The sequence below is a fragment of the Pogoniulus pusillus genome, chromosome 36 (assembly GCF_015220805.1).
Source record: "Pogoniulus pusillus isolate bPogPus1 chromosome 36, bPogPus1.pri, whole genome shotgun sequence".
NCBI classification, from domain to species: domain Eukaryota; kingdom Metazoa; phylum Chordata; class Aves; order Piciformes; family Lybiidae; genus Pogoniulus; species Pogoniulus pusillus.
The window spans coordinates 8,953,873-8,975,640 of record NC_087299.1 but is presented as its reverse complement, the minus strand read 5'-3'; the positions used below and the strand labels follow the sequence as shown (position 1 = coordinate 8,975,640).

The 21,768-nt window shown below is 47.9% G+C and overlaps 1 protein-coding gene and 1 long non-coding RNA gene across 2 annotated transcripts in view; both read right to left on the bottom strand.

Moving 5' to 3' along the window:
* Positions 1 to 1,917: 1,917 nt before the first annotated feature.
* SLC25A33 (solute carrier family 25 member 33) lies at positions 1,918 to 19,288 on the bottom strand. The gene is made up of 7 exons (XM_064171789.1): positions 19,141 to 19,288; positions 11,619 to 11,798; positions 8,077 to 8,154; positions 6,168 to 6,268; positions 5,171 to 5,237; positions 3,640 to 3,923; positions 1,918 to 2,500 (listed from the first exon to the last, which is right to left on the bottom strand). Exons 1-7 carry the CDS (start codon positions 19,188 to 19,190, stop codon positions 2,298 to 2,300), a joined length of 963 nt encoding a protein of 320 aa, XP_064027859.1. The 5' UTR covers positions 19,191 to 19,288; the 3' UTR covers positions 1,918 to 2,297.
* Positions 19,289 to 19,432: 144 nt separating this feature from the next.
* LOC135190428 (uncharacterized) overlaps positions 19,433 to 21,768 on the bottom strand; it is a 30,423-nt gene continuing 28,087 nt past the window's right edge. Inside the window, exon 4 of the long non-coding RNA XR_010308509.1 lies at positions 19,433 to 21,004. This is a non-coding gene — a long non-coding RNA (uncharacterized LOC135190428). The remainder of the gene's footprint in view (positions 21,005 to 21,768) is intronic.

The window sequence follows — 21,768 nt, the reverse complement described above, 5'->3', positions numbered from 1 at the left end:
TCTATTTCTGCCTCTAGAGATTTAACCATGGAAATTAATACTTTGGAACAACGATGACTATTTAATCTTCATAATTAGTTCCCTCCCCTCATTCTCAAAAGCTAACAGCAGGCTACACATTTGACTGGCACTGCAGAAGCAGGTTAGGGCACTCTTAAGTACAGAGCAATACTAGATTCAGACAACAAATCTCAGAAAATGTTGCAGTGTAGCAGCAGAAGTGTTCCAGTTCTCAAAAATAGAAGCAGCACTGTGTGACTGTTTGACTCTGTAGAGGCTACAGCTTCTGCTGCTTGTCTCCATAAAAAAAGCCATGCCAATTTTTACTCAACTGTTTCCTATTTTAGCTCAGGTAATGTGATCAGCTTCCCCTCCCAGCAATCCATCACAGAAAGCAGTCATTTTTGCAGTTTTGCCTCATAATGAGCTATACACACACACTGCACTATGCTCCTCCATCATACTGATGTCAAACATGACCTCAAGCATCAGTCATCAGCTAGGTTCTAATGAGGACAAACGTGAAGGCTTGAACCCAGTTATCAAGCCATTCTATTTCTGCAACAGAATACTAGCCTGAAAACTTGTCCTGGTGACAGACAGCCCTGCTCACCACCAGGCTGTTCCTTAATGCTTTCCATCATCCTCCTAAGTCCAAACACCACCTCTGCCGTGTATGTGTGGTCCTGGAAGTCAAAGCTGCCCATAAACACTTGTTTAAGCTCAATAACTCAACACTTGCTCAAATCATGAGGAGCTCATTGTTTGGTTCAGCAAGACTGAAGCTGGGCTCAAATGCTGGTGTCACTCAGCTGCCAAAGCAAATGACACTTATGAACAGGAGTGCATAGTATGGCCAAAGCAAAACACTAATCTGTCCATTTGAGTTCTAAACGATTTCATCCTGCAGTCAGTACTATTCATATACAATAGTCCTAAGGTACTGCTGCAATACAGGTGGCAGAGAGACCACTACAATTAAAAGCACATTCTAGTGTTTATGTAAGGCTCAGGCATGTGGCTATTTGATTCATGGCTGAAAGGGAAGAACAGTGTTGTGGCTGCTGAAGAATGGCCCTTTGGTATTGTGTCATTGACAGGGAAGGCAGAGATCTTACCTCTATGAAACGTGACAACTGTTCAACAGGCTGCACTACGCTGGCAGATTCTCATGTCCTTCAATAAGGAATCAAGTCATGACATAAACTGTTTACACAGGCTGTGGATTTTTGGGGGCATTTATTCCAGTGGTGTGTTCATGAGATAGAAGCACTGCCCTGCAAGGACATCAAATCAAGAGGGACATGTTCCTCAGTATAACATATTATGCCATAAAACAGAATCCAGAACTGTATTTGTAGTTTATAATATTTGGGACTTATCTTACCCTCTCTTCCACTCTCCAGACCTCTGGCATTGAAGTAGAGGGAAAATGTAACACAAAAAACCCCACAGGAAAAAAGGATGAGAAGCCCTATGGGAAGATAGATCCTCAGGTCAGGACACACAAAGGAGTTACTGCATCTCATGGAATTTCTGCGGGGCAGCCAGGCCCAACCAGTGGCTGTCCTTCACAAAAGCAAACTCATGACAGAACAGGTTACAGACCCTAGCCTGAGCATCTACCCATAATGCCTACTGTACTGTAGTTAAATTTCTGCTCAAAGCCTCCCTCCATCATATTCCAGCAATCCATTGCCAGTTAAGTGACTTTCCCCAAGAGATTCTGGGGTGCATGTTTCATAACATCGAAACAGAGAAACGTACTCTAAGACTGTCCTGCTTGGAGCACTCCAGGATGTTCACACAGCCATGAATGATGGGCCTTGAACAAACCAGAACTCCCGAAGTTCTTTGGGCAGCAGGGTATTACAGTGCTAAAAAAAAATGACATGACTTCAGTAATGAAAAGACAAGTTTCACATTTCCAAACCAGTTCTTCTCCTGCTTTAATAGTTTTAATGAACATCAGTCCAAGAGATCACTTGCTAGTATGAGGTACATTCCTTGACCACATATGCCTGTGCTTAAGGAAAAGGACAAACATATACTTAAATTAAATAGTGTCATTTAATTTAGTAGCAGTTTAATTATCATTACGTTAAAAAAAAAGTTATCATTATTAACATAAATGACTTGAGACCTTTCAAAAAGCATGAATCCCAAAGGAAATATCCAGCAGGTGGTCACAGACTTGTCATTCTTCCATCATCACTGCCACCTGTAGCAGTCTCTTAAAGGACTATTTGTTCAAAGGAGGAATTGGTCTGCAGTCTGTAACAGGAGTCTTGGCTCTGCTACTTTGTGTGGTCTTCTAACAGATAGACAATTAACTCATAGGTGGACAACACAATGGCTGTGTTGGGTATCTGCCGGATGAGCTGGGCAAAGAGTCCTCTGTAGAAGGCAAGGTAGCCCTCTTCACGTGCCACCAGCCGTGCTGTCTGGATGAAAGCCTTGTACTTGGTGCCCTCTTCTCGCAGCCGTGTCCGTATCACCTCTGCAGAGAAGGAAAACAGAGCCCAAAGTTACCAAGGCTAAACCTTCCCGTGGACAAAGCAGCCCTTACAAGGTTACAAGGGGACAGGGACCTACTCGAGAGACTCTAATGGAGGGCCAGGAAGGTGCTGAAGGGGATGGAGCACTGCCCTATAAGTAGAGGCTGAGGAACCTGGGGCTTTTTGGTCTGGTGAGGAGAAGACTCAGAGGGGATCTAATTGATGTTTATAAATATAAGAGGGCTGGGGGGTTGAGAGGGAGGGGACAATCTCTGTTCATTTGCACCCTGGGATAGGACAAGGGGTAAGGATTATAAACTGCAGCACAGGAAGTTCCACCTCAACAAGAGCAAGAACTTGTTTACTGTAAGGGTCATGGAGCACTGGAACAGGCTGCCCAGAGAGGCTGTGGAGTCTCGTTCCCTGGAGACTTTCAAGACCTGTGTGACCTGAGCTAGATTTTATGGTCCTGCTCTGGCAGGGAGGTTGGATTTGATGATCTCTGCAAGTCCCTTCCAACCCCTAACACCCTGTGATCCTGTAAAGAGTATGCACAGCCCAGGGACAGCAAAACCTTCCTGCACCAACTGCCTGCCAGGACTTTCAGCCACAGAATGCTGTACACATTGCCCTTCAGGCATGAAGCAGAGTTAAAGATTCTCTTTCATGTGGAATAAATGGATCATTTGCTTGTTCAAGCTGCTACAGAACTAAATGCTTCATTGATGCTCACATAATCAATATTGCTCTTTCTATATGACCAGGATAACATTCACATCTACCCAAAAGAGTAACACTGCTCAGCTCACAAATGCTTCCCACCACTTAATCACAGCATCCCAAAGGCTGTGGCTACTCAGCTAGGTGATGCTACTGATGAGAACAGAAGCATGAGACATTCAGTTTCTTTCTGGCATTTGTTGAGTAGTTCTTCAGCTAGGAAGCTCCAAGCACCACCCACATGGCTCACCAGGAATGGTGGGACCAGTACTGAGAATGCCAAAGCATATGCACGTGCCACAGTAACAAGCATTTGGCCCCTCACACAGCTACACATTTTACAGCCCTAGACCCCACGGTTAGTCTTGGATTACAGACAACAACTGTTGTGCTGCAGGGAGAAATGGGAGAGTTCACATACCATGTGGATAGGCAATACAAGAGGCGCAGCCCTTGGACACAGCAGCAGCAAACATCAGTCCAAAGAAGTTGGTCGAGTTCCTTTCGGCCGTGTTAGAAGCAGAAGGGGGCAGCTGGACTTCTTTTAAATGCTTTTTTAAGCTTTCATAAATAGCAAAGCAGATAATGGTCTCAGAAATGCCAGCATAGGAGGCAGTCAGGCCCCTGTAGAAGCCGCGGATGCCTTCTGTCTGGTAAACGTGTCTAGCACACTGCAAAGCGTTCATGGGCTTTGAACCCCGGACTCTAAAAACCAAACAGAACAGAGCATAGCATGAGCTTGGACACTCTGCTGGCTTTCAATAGTTCTTATGCCCACAGAAACGGTTCTGTGCTAAGTGTTACTCCAAAACTCTCCTGGGAAAGCTGCACAGAGCAGGACTACCATGCCAGGAGTGCACCTGTGGCTTTGCTAATTCACCAGGACATATTCAGAATGATTTTTTCATCTCGGGTTCTACCTGTCACAGTTCACACCAATGCTTTAGAAGACAGCAGTACTGAAGAGACACTGCTTTGTGTGCATTTAAAGCTAGTAATTAATTTTAAACCATCTTCAGCAGGCCAGGAGACTGAGGTCTGCTACAGGAGAAATGATCCTTCATATTAAGAAGCAGCACTCGGTTCAAAAGGTGCCACCCTGTGAAGTGCTGGAATTAAATCTTATCAATTATGTATAAGTTGTGGTGCCTCATAGGATCCTTCTTATCTGACCTAACATGTCCTTGCAGGAAGGAATTTCCATTCCAAGCAGTCTCATTATTAACTGAGTCCCTGATTGCTTTGATACCATCACAGACTGTGAATCACTCAGCTGAAAGATCTTACTGCCAAACTCCCTCTCTGTCTTCAGGTTGTATGGTTAACAGGACTACAATGCTGAAAGAGGCAGAAGAACATTAAACCTCTGCAACAGATTGTAATTGCCTCCAGGACGTTTTATAGAGCTAATGTGGCTCCATTACCATCTGAAAACATCACCCTTTCTATTTAGAGCTGCCTGGCTGTGCACCAGTAACCTTAGTTTGCTGCAGTGCACATCTGTAGCACCGAGAATCAGCACACTGAAACCTCATGGCCAGCCTCCCACAGGAGCTCTTCTGAGCTTTTCCACAGCCTTTCTTATTGCTGTATCAAAGCATTTCAGTCCTTGATATCATCAACTAAAGGGTTCTGTAAGCCAGAATCATAAAAATAACACTTAAGATTTACAGTGAAACCAGAAACTGAACCTAACTCAGCACTCAAGGCAAATCCCACACCCTTCTCAATAGTAGTTGTGCATCAAACTCAAGTAGGACACAGAGGACCTGAACCTTTAGTCTGACCATGCAGAGGCATGCTGGCTTGAAAGGTGGGATTGAGACTCAGGAAAACAACTGGGCAAGATCTGTTAAAGTGCAAAGAGCCATGAGTGAAAACATGAAAGCTGAATTTCCTGAGGCTCCCTTAACCAGTCAGTGCCATCCAAGCTCCCTCAAGCAGTCACTTACTTCCGTTCCAGCTGCATTCTGGTTTTCACCATCCATATAGGATTCATCAGGGAATTTGTGATAAAGGCTGAAAAAGAGAAAAGTAGCTCTAAGGTACAGCTGAATCCAGGCCAGTGTACAGGCATGGCAAACATGGACTTCATATGCTGTGCAGTGAGACAGTTCTGAGAGACATGCAGCCTTGGAGCTCACCACCTCCCTCCTGCCAGAGAACCATCCTGCCGAAAACTTCAGCAGGCATTGACAATGGCCTTGAAATTTCTTAAAGGATTCCTCTTTTCCACAGCTATTTTCACACATCTTTCATGTTCCTAAGGACTGCTGAGGACAGGGCACTTGACTTCTTGACTGGGGTTTAACAGAAGAGATGCTAGGCAGGCCGCGGGGAGAAGGTGCATGGCTTAGTCTCCTCTTTTCCCCAAGGCTCTAGGTGGTGCCATTGAGCCACCTCATTAACAGAATCCAATTAAGGGGTCAGTTTGGGAAAGATTAGTTTTAATGATCTCCCTGGTGACCGGTGCCTGAGCTAGTGGAGCTCTCCTGCAGTATTTTTCCTACAAGAACAAACTATTTTCCTGATGCCGGTAGGAAAAATACAACATCCTAAACCAATCTGTTTGCTGCTGTGTTCTTCCCCTGCATTCTGAGACACTCACAGCACTGCATTTGGAGAGCAATTCATCCCTAATTAGCTATCAACGACCTGGAAACGGTTCAAAGTGGTGAACGGGAGAGTTCCTCTGTAGACAAGGTAAGTCGGGAGCTAGCAACCTCCAGTTTACTGGTGGTTACCACCTCAAGCTAAGAGCACACCTTCGGAATGCTACATTACCAGAACTTTTCATAGCAACAACAGCTTGGAAGAAATACTTTAAATAATTAAGGTGCACCCCAGAGCCACACAGATGCACCACTGCAGGTACTGCCAGCTCTCAGGGAGGGGCTGGACATGGGGGATTGCTGCAGACCAAATGAAAGCTGAACTACAAAAACCTACCTGCAGAACCTGCAGAACAGACGTGCACAATGTTGCTGTTGGGCACAAAAATGCCATTGAACTGCTCTTTGGCTTTAGAGTAGCATGCAAAGTAGACAGCTCTGTGGGAGAGGAGGAAAAAAAGGGATGTAGTACACACAATGTCGAGTTAGACACATTAGTATTCTTCCCCTTGCCCTCTGAAAAACAAGGCTTTCAACTCCACAGTGGCCTCCTCATGACTACTTCCAGCTCCAAGGACACCGAGTTTTGGTTTTTTTTTCTCCCTTTACACTACAGTGCCACAATCTGACTTGACATGCAGTTAGAAATGTTGTGTCAAGTCTGAGCTGGAAGCTCTCATGGTCTTGCAGACAAGGCAAGTTAGACTGGGTACCTGCAGCAGCTCTGGCATGAAGCATACTGCCACCTTCTCACCTGCAGCCTAGGAGTTCCATACCATTGGTCAGCACTGCAACTGCACCAGCAGCTCCTTGTGCTTTAAACACTAAACCCTAGACTGAAATGAGGAAGTTACAAACACCTCAAATTCCTACACAATGCATAGGAACACAGACTCATAGAATCAACCAGGTTGGAAGAGACCTCCAAGCTCAGCCAGCCCAACCTAGCACCCAGCCCTATCCAATCAACCAGACTATAGCACTAAGTGCCCCAGCCAGGCTTGGCTTCAACACCTCCAGCCACGGCGACTCCACCACCTCCCTGGGCAGCCCATTCCAATGCCAATCACTCTCTCTGCCAACAACTTCCTCCTAACATCCAGCCTGAACCTGCCCTGGCACAGCTTGAGGCTGTGTCCCCTTGTTCTGTTGCTGGTTGCCTGGCAGCAGAGCCCAACCTCACCTGGCTACAGCCTCCCTTCAGGTAGTTGTAGACAGCAATGAGCTCTGCCCTGAGCCTCCTCTTCTGCAGGCTGCACACCCCCAGCTCCCTCAGCCTCTCCTCATAGGAAGCTCAGCTGATGTGCAACAGTCAGCGTGGTAAGTAAGAGGTTATCTGAACCAAGTGTGTTCAGATCACAGCTCCATGATGTGAACTGCTGGAAAAATGGCTACACTTTGTGATTTTCCACTCTTACAGGAGAAGATGCAGGAACATGAAAAACAGCATGAGTGAGTTGCAGGCAGCCCTGGATTCAGATCCCTGCTGCAGAGATTGCCTGCACAAAGAGAGGATTCCCTGCTTCTGGAGGGGAACATCCTACCTATAGGCAAGAGACCAGAGCTGGTCCAGTTTCAGGCAGAGAGCACCTGCCAACTTCCCAACTGCTAACAGGTTTTAACTTTTACTAGGCACAAAGACTTTCAGCCCTGCCAAGAATGGGCCAGTCACAGGTACAAGCAGACACCATTCAGGTGCCTGGACTGCCAAGGACAGACAACATTTGTGGCTACTTTAGTTGCTGCTGTTTAAAAACAAACAAACAAGGGGGGACACATATACACCTTCAGAGTTATATGGCAGCAGATCAGTTCCTTCCTCCTCAGCTGCAGTTTTTCCTGTGTGCAGAATTCAGGCAATCGAGGACCAGCAAGGTACTCCTCTGCACCTAGCTCCTACTCAGTGCTTTGCAGGCACTGAAGTATTCACAGGGAAGTATCAGAAAATGCAAATATTAATGCCACAGACTGTTCTGCACTGCTTTCTCTTGTTTTTTTTCAAGCATGTGGCTCTTGAAATGACTTGGAATTTAAGTACCTTATTTAATCTGCACCTTCTTAGTGTCATACAAGTGTAAAGCAGACTTTTAGAAGCATTTCTTGGTATGCAAACTCTGCAGTACACATGCACAAGGCTCAGCTTACAGAAGGGATTAACTTCATGACCTACTCTTTTGAATCATGAATGCACTGATATTTGGATTGGTAGCTTAAATGTGTACTTTAGCAGTAGTTTAACTATTTACCTTGATGGTGCAACTCCAACCAAGTTTGGACCCAGCCCCCTGAAGAGTGACCTTGGTCCTTCTTTTTCCAGGATTGACCTTAAAATAAAAACAAAGAGGAAAAAAGAAAATAGTATCTGGGTTAAAAGCTGCACTTCTCTCTGTCAGACACCCAGAAGAGCTGTACAAAACCAATGAGCATTAACTGTGAAGTTGCTGCACTTCTAAGCTACACAACACAGTTGAAAGCCAGCAGAATTACACACGACTGAATAAAGCTCCAGGGCACTACAGTCTGTCAGGTGGCACAAGGCTCCAGTTCCCATTCTCTGAAAGCTGTCAGGAATTGAAGGTTCATGAACAACTCAGCAACAGCTGACTCTGATGAACAGAGAAGTTTTTTGGCATCCCCTGCATCTAAGCAATTAAGAAGTTTGTTTCCTGTATGGAGACATGTAAAGAAATCTTTTTCCTGTCCACAGTAACCTAGTGATGTGGCTTCCCCAGAGTGAACGCTGAACGTGGCAACGGTGCTGCAAGCTGTGTCTCCCCGGGAGGTTCAGGGACATCTGGTCTTGAAGGCATTCAGAAGAGTTCTCATCTCCTTTCCCAGGTGAACTCCAGCTACAGGGTACTGCTGCGAGTCCCTCTCAGGACTGGACTTTGTGTTCAGGCCTAAAGCAAGAGGATCACCAAATGCTCTCCTGCAGTTCTGCAGTCACTCCAGGCCCGTTTCCAACCCTCTTCCTCACACTTTGAAGGCATGCTGGGCTAGGACTTCTCTGAAGATAAGCTGCTTGGACAGCTCCTCCAGCAGCTGTCAAGTTCTGTGCAACACCTCGCTGAAGTGCCTCATTAAAAAAGACTTCTCTTAGGAATGCCTTGCACTAACAGCAGCTGTATTTACAACAATCAGAACAACTGCCAGACACTAGCCCAGGGTTTACCAGTGAAAGCCACCTCCAGCCCAGTAATCACTAACATTTCATTGCACAACCTGCTGGAGAGCAGTCCTCTGAACCCAGCTCAGCGTGTGTAAATGCTGCAGATCACCCTGGGCCCCCAGGGCAGCTCGCTCACACCTCCTACAACTGCCAGTTGCCAGAATTTGTTCTCTAGGCCATCAGCACTGTCGAGAGGGTTCCTCACAGATTTCAGACCCAAGCTTATTAGAGAGAAAATTATCTAGGAGGTTCTGAAACACTTTTTCTGCAGCTGAGCTGAACTTCCAATGTAAGACTCCACGGCTGAGTTGTCTCCAAGGAGACAGATTCACCAGCTACTTCTTCTTTGTCACTTAACAGTCACGACTGCAGATTCCAGCTGGGGTGACTCATCAGAATCTCAAATGGATTAGACAAAACCAGCCTGTCCTTCTGGAATGCTTCCTATTCAGCAGCAGGCTTAACCTGCCCTCCTGAGTACCTGGCTTCCTTCTATTGACAGCAGCTAAGGGACTTTGGTACTCAACGCCTTTAACTCTTGCAGAGCAGTTTTACATGCGTGGCTCTAATGGCTCCTGCTTCTTTAACCACCCCAAAGCAGACCAGCCAAGTCATATCCACGTGCATCAGCAGGACTGAGAAAGGGATGGCAGAGAAAAAGCAGGACACCTGACTTCAATTCTTTCTTCATACATTTGTATTTTATCAAAGGTCATAACCAACAACATCCCCAGCTGCTGCTCGCAAGGCAATGCCAGCATGAATATTTTGCTCCCACTTCTCGAGCCTCTGAAATAAGCAGGTAGAAAACTTGGTGATCTGTGCAGCTGAGCAGTTCCCAAAGGGAAATGAAATTAAGATCATATCCAGCAATTTAACAAGCTTAAGAACTATATTAAATGGTGAAGCCATTTTTAAACCACTCCCTCTCTCCCTAAAAAACAAAAGGTAGCCCCAGCAAAAGATGGGCCACGAGGATGCCTTCTGCACTCAAGTTTTCACTTCCTTTAGCTTCAGCTGCCTGAAGCCCAGTGCTGTCAGGTGAACAGCCAGCCAGGCAAAGAAGATTAAAATCACAGGCAACTGGCACTACCTCCCATTCTCAGTCACGAATCGCTCTAGACTCACCTCTGAGCAGACAAAGAAATGCCTGGCAGGGGAAGCAGCACTGTTTACAACAGAAAAACCCAGGTCTCAGAATGACTCTAAGCAGATAGTTCTGCAGAGAATTTGAATCAGCACTGTACTGTTATATAACTGTGCAGCTTTTCCCCAGGCAAGCTGCCAAGCCTGTTGGCCTTATATAAAACCATTCAACTTGCTCTGCTAGTTGTTGTTTTCTTTGGCATTTCTGCTACCTGATCTAAACAGGACCTTTCTGCATCCCCCTGGGGTGCCCAATGATCCAAATCAACGAGATCCATTTGCATGAGGTCTGAACCATGAGAGAGGAAATACAGGAGAGACCTGGACTTCAGAGTTGCTGGTAAGATTATTTAGCAGCTGTAACCCAGATGATTTCACATTTTCTCTTCCTTATGGGAACACATTTGAAAAGGGAAGCTGAAGCATTAACTGCTGCTCCAGTTTAACTGAGAACTAATACAGGTGTAGATATGATTGATGCACAAGGGCAACATCTAACAGCAAAGAGAGGAGAGCTCATTAAGTCAGCTGTAGCAGAGGAGAAGGCAAAACCCTCCAAGACCCCATTAGATATTTCAGCTTTTGCAAATTTAACTTAAATATATAGAAGCAGATAATTCTAAAGGTCATCTGGTCCAGACTCATGCTTGAAGCAGGGCCAGCCTCAAAGACAGATGAGGGACAAGTGCAAAGCATCAGAAAGCTTGTTAAAGTGCTGGTTGAGGTGAAGTCTGCAGGTCTTATGTCGCTTACACAGGGTGCTCCAAAGAGAGAACGCTTCAAGAAAGGCATTAAAACTGCCCTCCCTCAGACAGTGCAAGAGCACAGGCAGCAACAGGCATCTCTGCTAGCTTCTCACACTAACTGGGAATGGCTCCAGGAGGAAGAGAGAGAGTCTACATGGCCTTCTCAGTCCTTCCATCATTTGCCAAGACTCAGCCCCAGCTAGTAAGGATTCCCTTACTCAGAGGAGACAGTAAACATGATTATTCCCAAAAGGAGACAAAGGTGACACTTCTCAGTGTTGACAGGGCCCCTGTGACAGCTCCCACAGGCTAAGGTGTATCAGGAGTTTACAGTACCCTGCAAATGCAACCCTGTGCGTTTATCCCTAGGAAGTCAGAACCAGCAAAAAGCCTAAATGTGAGGAGACAATTAAAAAATAACCCCCCCAGGCACTCAGTCAAATCAATTCCCCTTGGAAAATCTCCAAGAGACCGAAATGAATTTCTGTGGAAGTGCAAGTCCTGAATATCCTTGTGCTTTCAGAAGCTTCCACAGCCTGTAATCTAATTCTCTTCACCAAAACATTCTAGCTAGCTTCCAACTAGCACAGAGAGTTTGTTTTTCTGCTGGGGAAGGCAGCAGCCATGCTAACATGGATCCTCCAAGTGCAAGGCTAGAGGAAAAATTGCATGGAAGACCTGAAATCACTGATGTCAGGCAACATGGAATGCCAAGAGCAGTACTCACCTGAGAACACTAAAGAGCCCAGGTGACACAGATGTTGGCCTGACCATTCCTTCACCACTGATGGTCCCCAGCTGGACCTGTGGGTAGTAGACAGTGCGGAAGGTCAGCTTTGAAGACTGGAGTCTCGTCTTTATTACCTCCAAGGGACACGTGAAGATGGCCCCAACCGTCCCTCCGCACCTGTGAAGTACAGTTGGAACAGAAGGCAGGGTCAGGAAAGTGAAGCTGCACAGAGGGAAAACACAATCAGAAGTTCAGTCTCCAGTTGCCCCACATGGTGGACAAGCTCTCAGGAAGCAGGGCAGTGGGGGCGCTAAGCAAGGCAGGCTGTTCCCAAGCCCTGGGAGAGAAGGTCAGAGTGGCCATGTGCAGGGACGCGCTTGGTAAACACCAGGATGACAGCCAGTGCTAACAAAAATCCCTGACTGATCCCTGCTGCTCCCACTTTCTGCCAGCACTTGGGAGGCTGCCTATAAAAGCTTCAGAGGCATCCATGTTTCGGAGGTTGTTGTCCTCAAACAGACATACCCTTGGATGGAGTTTTTCCTCATGGGAGCTGGCAGATGAGAACAAGTCCCTGGGGATTAGGACACCACAGACTGAAAACAATGTAATTCTTCCCCATTCTAGTACTTACAGCTGCCTACACAGGTAGCAAACAGCAGATCTACACTAAGCCAGGTCCTCTGAAAAACAATGGCTATTACCTTTGGGGAGGGAATGGAGAGAAGGAAGCTGCAAGGATGAGAGGGAGGGTGGGAAAACAGTAACAGGACAGTCAGGCAGAAGAGAATTCCCATACTCTGGCAGCAAGGACAAGGACGTGTGTGTGTGAGAGAGAGAGAATACACAGATAGAAAGCAGAAATAAGTGACCCTAAAATAGACATATACCAATCTTAGTACAGACAGACTGTGCCTGAGAAAAAGCACACTGGGACAAGAACAAAAGGTGTACAAGTCCTAACGTTCATTTGAATCAGTGACCAGCAAAGTGACTGCTCAAACTCACTCTGCTGCAGTTGCCCTGTGGCAATTCAATGGTCCTCCTGCCAACCTTCACAATTAAGCACACTGCTGAGGCTGGCTCAAAGGTGTCACAGCTGTATTTTATTACTCAGACACGTCAGAAATTAGGCTTAAAGATTTCAGGCTTATTTCTAAGGGTGTTTACTACAACTGAACCCACTGATTAGGAAATCTACTCTTTGTTTACACAAGTGTCCAAGCTCAAAGCATGTGATTCCTTCAAGGCCTCTGAGTGATCTTCCTTAGAAAACACCACAAGGAAACAACTCTCTCTGCTGTAAACATGAAATGATAATTGAAGTAGTTTTCCACGAGTGGGAAATTAATGTAAAAAAATATCCTATCCTTTGTCTTGCACATAAAAAAGGGCTTTGCTCACTGGAGTCCTAAGATGCTTGCATGCATTCATCTGGGAGCAGAGGTCCATGACAGGACATCAATAAAGGACTCAGGCATATTTCCTAAAGCCTCCTCTATCCTTGGACTATTTCACCAGGAGATTCTTTTTCGAAACACAAGGAAAAGAGCAACTAAAGACCAGCAGGAAGGTCCATGCTGTAGATACACACTGCTTTATAAATGCTTTATGCAGTGCAGCTTCTTCTGCGTGCTGAAACATTCTTCTATCAAACACCAACCTTTCCTCACCAAAACACTGAAGCCCTTCTGCTTGCATCAGCAGCCTGCCCACCCAGGCTCCATCATCAGTAAGTTTGCAGATCACACCAAGCTAGGAACAGCTGTGGATCTGTTGGAGGGTAGGAGAGTCCTGCAGAGGCACTTGGACAGGCTGGATGGGTGGGCAGAGGCTGATGAGATATAACAAGGCTAAGTGCAGGGTTCTACACTTTGGCCACAACAACCCCAAGCAGCACTACAGGCTGGGGACAGAGTGGCTGAAAGCAGCCAGGCAGAGAGGGCCCTGGGGGTGCTGGTAGATAGTGGCTGAACAGAAGCCAGCAGTGTGCCCAGGTGGGCAGCAGAGCCAATGGCATCCTGGCCTGGCTCAGGAGCAGTGTGGGCAGCAGGACAAGGGAGGTTCTTCTGCCCCTGTACTCAGCACTGCTCAGGCCACCCCTGGAGTGCTGTGTCCAGTTCTGGGCTCCTCAAAATTCAAGAGAGATGTTGAGGTACTGGAAGGTGTCCAGAGAAGGGCAGCAAGGCTGGGGAGGGGCCTGGAGCACAGCCCTGTGAGGAGAGGCTGAGGGAGCTGGGGGTGTGCAGCCTGCAGCAGAGGAGGCTCAGGACAGAGCTCATTGCTGTCTACAACTACCTGAAGGGAGGCTGTAGCCAGGTGGGGTTGGGCTCTGCTGCCAGGCAGCCAGCAACAGAACAAGGGGACAGAGCCTCAAGCTGTGCCAGGGCAGGTTCAGGCTGGATGTTAGGAGGAAGTTGTTGGCAGAGAGAGTGATTGGCATTGGAATGGGCTGCCCAGGGAGGTGGTGGAGTCGCCGTGGCTGGAGGTGTTGAAGCCAAGCCTGGCTGGGGCACTTAGTGCTATGGTCTGGTTGACTGGACAGGGCTGGTTGCTAGGTTGGACTGGATGAGCTTGGAGGTCTCTTCTAGCCTAGATGGTTCTATGATTAAGGTTCTTTGTAAGGTTCAGGACAGCCCAGAGCACACGGCTGGGGAATACAACTTCCTCGGTGCAGTCTGCGCTTCCGTGAGGCCCAAGTGCAGGATGCCGAGCAGCAGCTGTGCAGACACACATCCAACAGGAGCAGCTGTGTTTTCACTCAGACTAGCAATATGATTTAACAGCATGCTCCAGTATCTCCTCCAGGTTCTTGCTTCCCCCTCTTGCCTGCTGAAAGGGGCAAAAACTAAACTCGAGGCAAGCTGGACACCCAGAGTGACAGTACAGGACATTTACCTTCATCCCTTTTGAACTCCCTATGCTTTGACTGTTCAACAAAGCCACGAAGCTGTTCATGGGACTAGATAGATGGCAGCTGAAACTGTGTCACTTGGCTAAAAATGAGTGTTCACAGAGACCTTATCAGGCTTCTGATTCTGTTGTGTACTGGATGCAAGCCTTCTCTTGTGTCAATACTACTCTGGAGGACACTGCTTCAGTGTACCCTTCTCTATTTTGTCAGCTGCATCTCACATAGCTCACATTTCTCTGAAATGAGATCTTGGGGGGAAAAAAAGATGACAGAATTGGTTTCTCCAGCAAAACCCTTCCTTTTCCCACAGCTCACACTTGTAATTCTGAGCAGGAGCTCCTCAGGATCTCACAGACCCCCCCTGCCACCTCTGCTATTGTGCGTATCCAATACAGACACAAGCATGCACAATTAACACTTGACTAATCAACCTACTCAAGAGAAAGTCTGTGGGAACTCGATGAAGAGAACTTGACTGCCTTAATTCCCAATTCATTTATCTACCCACGGTCCAGGGCTCTCTACTCTGTCTTCAGTCATTTATTTCACATTTATGAACATTGAAACAATATTTCCACAGCAACAACTCAAACTCGGAACAGTGAAACTCCATTTGCAGCTTCTGATCTGCCAGCTGCTCAGTGCGGAGTCTCATCCTGACATTCAGTTTTTTAGCCCCTCTGGCTGATTTCCCTCCTGCATCAGTTGTCTCCTTGCCCTCCTAGCCTGCTCCCTGCCTTTCAGCCTTCTAAGTCGGACCATCCAGCTAATGTACTGAAGTACTCTTGCTAATGCATACAGAAACCTGCTGTGCAACACAGAGCTAAGATCTGCATCAGCAGTTTCAACAGCTCAGAGTTTTTAAGGAAGGACTTAGATGTGTTGGGCAGCTTTTTCAGAGGAGCTGATTTCCCTCCACGTGGGAATTCTATGCATCCTGGCATTCCATTCCCTGGAAAGACAGATGAAAAATAACATGCTGTGCATAAAAGCAACACTTGGTATTCCTCGAGTGTTCCAAATGCCTGCTTGTGGGAAGAAAGGAGACAGCACCAGCTCTGCTCAGCTACGTCCACAGCCAGCAGCCCTGAGAGAGTCAGACCACAGATACGTAGGCAGATAAATTTCCCTTGGGAAAATCTTAAGCTGCAATCAAGGCAAAACCTCCAAGCCTTCACACTGCTCTGAGTCAAGCTTTTGGGGTTTAGTTGTTTTGTTGTGCAGAATTACAGTTCTAGAGATGCTAAACTGTGTTTACTGTAAAACCAGCAAAGCAATGTCCAAAGCTGTTCTTAGTCAAAAGATAGAAGCACAACACTCTGGCAAGGTCTCTTCACCGGGTTGCATGGTGAGCAGATAGCGAGAGGGTCCCAACTCTGCGGGTACCATGGATGCAAAAATCTCTTCAGTGGGAGGCACCCAACGATCCTTCAGCTCTGGCCTGTCACCTGCTGCCAGAAAAAGTGTTTGTACTTGAGGCTTACATGATGGGCCAGGCAGGTGTTGCTGTTACAGCAGCCAAACACAGATCTCTGTGGCATCTTGGTCTGCGAGCATGAAGCAGACTGTGTGCTTATGGAGATCTGCAACACACCATACAGTGCCAGCTGCAGAAGAAGTGCTCACTTCCATGGAAAGAAAACAGTTTACAAAGCATGCCAGAGATGCAAATCTCAACATCCAGTTCCAAGTTTCCTCTTGCCGCCAGTTTCTGTCGTTACCAAGCCCACCCCCAACACACCAAGGCCTCACATCTGAAATAAACTCTCAGCTCCCACCACCACACTTGAGAGAGATGTCAAGAATCTTAACTAAGAGTAGGGCTTACTTCACCTGTCCTAAGCACTGAGCAATATGCTCAATAATTTGTCCTTCCCCAGATGAAGGGCACTGCAACCTCTGAATACCACTTCATAGGAGATCTCTGTTATAAACAGTGTTACTCCAGTTGGAAAACAGCATGGAGCAACTTCTGCTGCAGCCTAGTCCACAGTTTTTCCCAAACAAAACAAGCAACAACTGCCCTGAGCAGCAGGGAAGCAGGAACCAGGACTTGTAAACATGCTCATATCTGTTGTACAACTCAGACCTCATTCTCTTTGCTTCTTCTGAATTCTTCCTGGCCCTCAGAGTCATTTTCCCATCAAGATGTCAAGACCCTTTGTGGTTTGCTCTTATTACTGAAACCTTAAAAGAAACTAACAGGAGGAAAAAAAATGGAAGCCAAAGAGGCTGTAATAAATGACCTAACAGGAAGCCATCTCAACAACTGCAAAACACTTCCTAATACTTGAGTGCAGTTGATCACTCCTAGCCTCTGAAGCATTAATTGCTTCTGTTCTGGTCTGCCACCTCTATGCACATTGTATTACACCTTCTTAAGCTGACACCACAGCTCATTCTCACCTTGACAGGAAGCCTTCATACACCAACCATGTCCCTGCCAAAACCAGTTCAAGTGAACGGGCTGCTCCTTGCTCCCTCTGCAGAAAACACTTCAACTGAACAAAGGTTGCATCTCATACAACTTAAAGAGTATCCTGAACTTCCAACTTGACTTTGTTCTGTTTGATCCAAGGTCCTGGTTCTGCAAACAGCTGTGTCACACTCCAACCCATTCATTACAATAGAGTTCTCTGAAAGTGCAAAGGTGAAGGTATCTGGAGGCTGAAGAAGGACCTCAGCAGAGATTATTATTCCAGATCTAACACACTAGCATCTATTTCTGCATGATTTCCTTCAATAATGTAATAGATGTAGTAAAATACTATCACAGTTGAACTCCATCAGAGTTCATGGAGCAGGCATCACTTACCACTGCTACTGCTAAAAATCAAAATGCATAAGGCAGACACAGCACAGAGCCTCCTATCTGGTATGATTTAGACTTCCAGTGTGCCAACAAACGATGGTGCACTTTTCTGTGCTTCTATAAATAACAAGATATGCAGCACAGCAACCAGGCCAGGCCATGAACATTTACAGGCATCTCTTCCCTCTGTGCTCTGTTTTCATCACTGGTTTAAAAACAGATTAATCTTATTACACCAGAGTGATCAGGACTCCTCCTTTCCAGGTGGGACATGGTGACATCCTGGTCTGCAGCAGAAAATGTTTACTAAGATACTCAGGGAGGGCAGAGGGTCACTGAGCAAGGAAGACAGGCACTGATCATCCAGTACTAGGTCCAAACGCTGATGACTGTTTATAGTCTGCTGAGTTACACGAGGACAGCCACAGTTCCTGGGGAGACACTCCAACTACCCAGGCATGCTGCATGTGTACATTCAGGTCCAGCTTCAGTCACAAGCTCCAGGTATTGCTCTAATGTAAGCAGGGGAGGCAGCAGAAAGAGAGCACTTAAACCAACCAGCCAGCAGGAGGGGGGTAGTGTCTTGAATAACTTTGCTTTGTTGGGTTTAATATTATACAAAATGAATCTACTGCTCCAGGGACTTGTCAGAGGAGACTTAAGTCTCCTGTTTAGCAACAGAAGAAAAAATAGTCTGCTATTAAACACATTTAAACAACAGATGGCTTCCTAACTGCTGCCAGCTCACAAGCACTACAGAGTGTTCTGCTACTCAGATAGTTTAAGCCAATAAAGAAGATTAAATAGAAAAAAGGTTTCTGATAAGAGCAGGAATGCTTACAGCAGCACTGACTACCTGCACAAGGGACGATTAAAGAGAACAAACATTTTTATTTGGCACCATAAAATGATCTTACTGGACTGCTACTTAAAATGGCTGTAGTAAGTTAATTAAGAAGGCGTTTAGGGAGGGTTTGTGGGCTGGAGTGGGTGACATTGTTACTGAAGCTTTTAACACAAGAAAGAATTGCAAGAGCGTAAAGGAAAGGGTCTGGCATGGCAGGTCACTCAGAAGCAGCAGGACCTTCTCTTACCTCCCAGTCCTTTTCCCCTTTTGCAGTACTCGCTCTTCAGTGTAATTAGGTGGATCAGGCAGTTACACAACCTCTGCTATTTAGAGCCGTTGTCACCTACTCAGAGCTTACCCAACTGTTGTGCAAAAACGTCCTTTTACAAAAACCAATCGAAACCCATCAAAACCCACAGGCCTGCCGTCTGGACAGTGCTTTTTGGATGGCATCCCTCTGTTACAGCCTGCTCAGCAGGAGCCACATGGGAGGGCTGGAGTCGGTGTTTCATTGAACAGGGATGGATACCACAGCTCTGTACGATGTGACTACTACACACAGCTAGATGTCACAGCAGCCCGGGCAGCTGATCCTTTCGGACCCTTGCTGCTCGGCCTGCTGGGGATGCAGCTGCTAATGCCGGCAGCACCGCTCGCCCCGGCCCCGCGGCACAGCCAGCCAGGGGCTGCAGCCTGGCACCGGAGCGGCTGGCCAGAGGGCACGCAGGCTTGCGAGGGAAGCGGCGGAACGACGCGGCCTGCGCCGGCCGCCCACCGCCCGTTCCCCGCTGCCAACCGGCCACAGCGTGCGGGGGAAGGCCGCTGCCAGCCCACCCCTCGCCCGAGGCAGCAGCCGGGCACCCCGGCGGGCACCGCCGCCTTCCTCTCCGCTGGGCCTCCTGGTGGCCGTCACCGCGCACCCGGCCCGGCCCGTGGCCGCACTCACCCCCCGGCGAAGAGGTGCAGCAGCGTGTTCTCCTGCGGGCCGCCCGCCATGGCGCTGCCGCTGCCGCCGCTGCCGGCTCGGGCTGGGGCTGGGCTGGAGCTCGGCTGCGCCTCGCCAGCGGCAGCGGCGGGCGGGGGCTGGGCCGCGGCGCGCACGTGACGCCAGCGGGAGGCGCCTGACGTCACCGCTGCAACGGCGCCCCCGCCTGGCCGGAACCGGGAGCGGCTGCGAGGCGCTTCTGTGCCCGTCCGTGCCTGCGCCCGGGGCCGAGCGTGGGGCAGCTGCGAGGCGCTTGCGTGCGGGTCCGTGGCTGCGGCCGGGCCGGAGCAGGGGGTGCGGGACGGGGCCGAACGCGGGGGCAGCTGCGAGGCACTTGCGTGCGGGTCCGTGCCTGCGGCCAGCGGCAGAACTACAGCCTGGCCTGTTCAGCTGTAGCGCGGCCAGCAGGCGTGGGGAGGTGATCCTGCCCCTGTACCGGTGCGGCTGCACTTCGGGTGCTGCGTTCAGTTTGGGCTCCTCACTCCAAGAAGGACATTGAGGGGCTGGCGTGTGTACAGAGGTCTTGTGAGGAGCAGCTAGGGGAACTGGAGCTGTTCATCCTAGAGGAAAAGAAGGCTGAGGGGTGACCTCCTCACTCTGTACTTCTCCCTAAAAGAAGGTTGGAGAGGGGCTGGTGTTGGTCTCTTCTCCCAAGTAACCGCCACTGGGGTTGGAAATGGGTGACGTTTTCTCTGCAGCTCATGCAAACCAAGCTAAGAGGACATGGAGCCTACAGCCCCAAGCAGCACTGCTTCTCCAAGTCTCAGAACTCTGCTGTAGAGACTCTCCTCCAAACGGGGCACCAAGCCCAGCTCCATCCCCCCCGTGTGCACTGTGCCCTGTTACTGCTGCAGCCCACGAGTTTCAGCATGTTCTGAACACCATTTCCCTGGTGCTGGACTTAGCACCACTGACCACCACTTCACACTCTGTTGTGTAGCCAGTTCCTAATCCATCTCCTTCTGCTCTTCTATCCCACACGTCCTGAGCCTGCTTCCAAGGATCTTATGGGAGACAGTGCCAAAAGCCTTGCTAGGGTCAAGGGGAGCTACAGCCACTGCTCTCTCTGCAAATTGCCATTCAGTTACAGCATCATAGAATACTATCATATTAGTCAAGCCTGGTTTCCCCTTTGTAAATCCATGCTGACTACTGCTGATAACCTCTTCCCAGTGCCTAGAGATGCCCTCCAGAAGGAGCCACTCCGTCGTTCTTGCAGGGGGGGAGGGAGGTGAGGCTGACTGGTCTGTAGTTACCTGGAGCCTCTTCCTTTCCTTTTTTGAAGACTAGAGTGCCATTGGCTTTCCTCCAGTCCTCAGGCACCTCTCCTGTTTGCCACGACTTAGCAGAAATGATGGAGAGTGGCAGAGCTACAACACATCAGGCAGTTCCCTCAGCACTCCTGGGTGCATCTCGTCAGGTCCCAAGGACTTGTGACTATTGCATTTTTGTAACTGATTCCTAGCCCAGTCTTCATTGACTCGTGGGGAATCATCCCTCCTCCAGGCTTCCTCTCCTTCATCCTGGGTCTGCAGCTCATAGAGGAGTTCAATCTTGGGAGTAAAGACTGATGCAAAGAAGATATTTAGCAACTCTGCCTTTTCTGCATCCTCTGTTCTCAGGCTGCCTTCCCTCAGCAGTGGGCTCACACTTTCTCTCTTCTTCCTTTTACTGCTGATAGATCTGAAGAAGATTTCACTTTTACTTCCTTTGTCATTTTTAGTTCCAAGAGGGATTTGGCCTTGCTTGTTGCCCTGACTGAATGAGCAAGGCATTGGTTGTAAAAAGAGTAATAATGATAAAGTCTGTGTCATTCAGTGGGTTTCTAAGAGGAATGAAACAGCAAAGTATAAACATTTCTCACTCTCTGTTCCCTTCATTTTCTGCCTTCCACCTCCCCCAGTGCTCTGTGCATGACTGAATACTAACCTTGACTGACCAGATAACAGGTGAGATCTTGTTTGTTTCTATCCAGGGGGAGAGAATAAAGTGGCTTGGCCCCTTCTGGGCTTTCTATGTCCAGGGCAGGAGGCTTTGATTTCTGTGTTATTTCTAAGCTGTATAGGATTGTGAATACATGGCAGTATGTAAATGTCTTTTGTATATACGCCTGTAAATTTGGCTTTGCTGTAAGTAGAGCTTTGTCTTACTTCCAAGCCATCTGAGCTGGTCTGGTGAATTTTATTTTGGGAGACAGTTTCCAAACCCACCACGAGGAGATGACTCAGATGAGAGTTGGTAGCCATTGCAGGTTGATCAGACTGCAGATGGCTCTGTTAATGTAGGTCTTTTGTTTGCTGGAGGTGATTCAGTCACTGTGTGAGTTTTTTGGAGGCCCACCAGCCAAAAAAATAAACCAAACAAACCCCAGACCAACCTTTTGACGATAATAAAAACTTCCAGGTAAGTATAAGCATCGAAAAAACACATCTGTGGCACCTGGTAACACCACCAGCAGCATTAGTGGCTGTAGGGACTCCTGTGCCAAGACTTCCAGCTGAATACAACAGTGGTACATGTGTACGCTTCTGACAGGCCAGCATTCATCAGCACACACATGCACACAGTGAGAGCTGGGCCAAATACTCT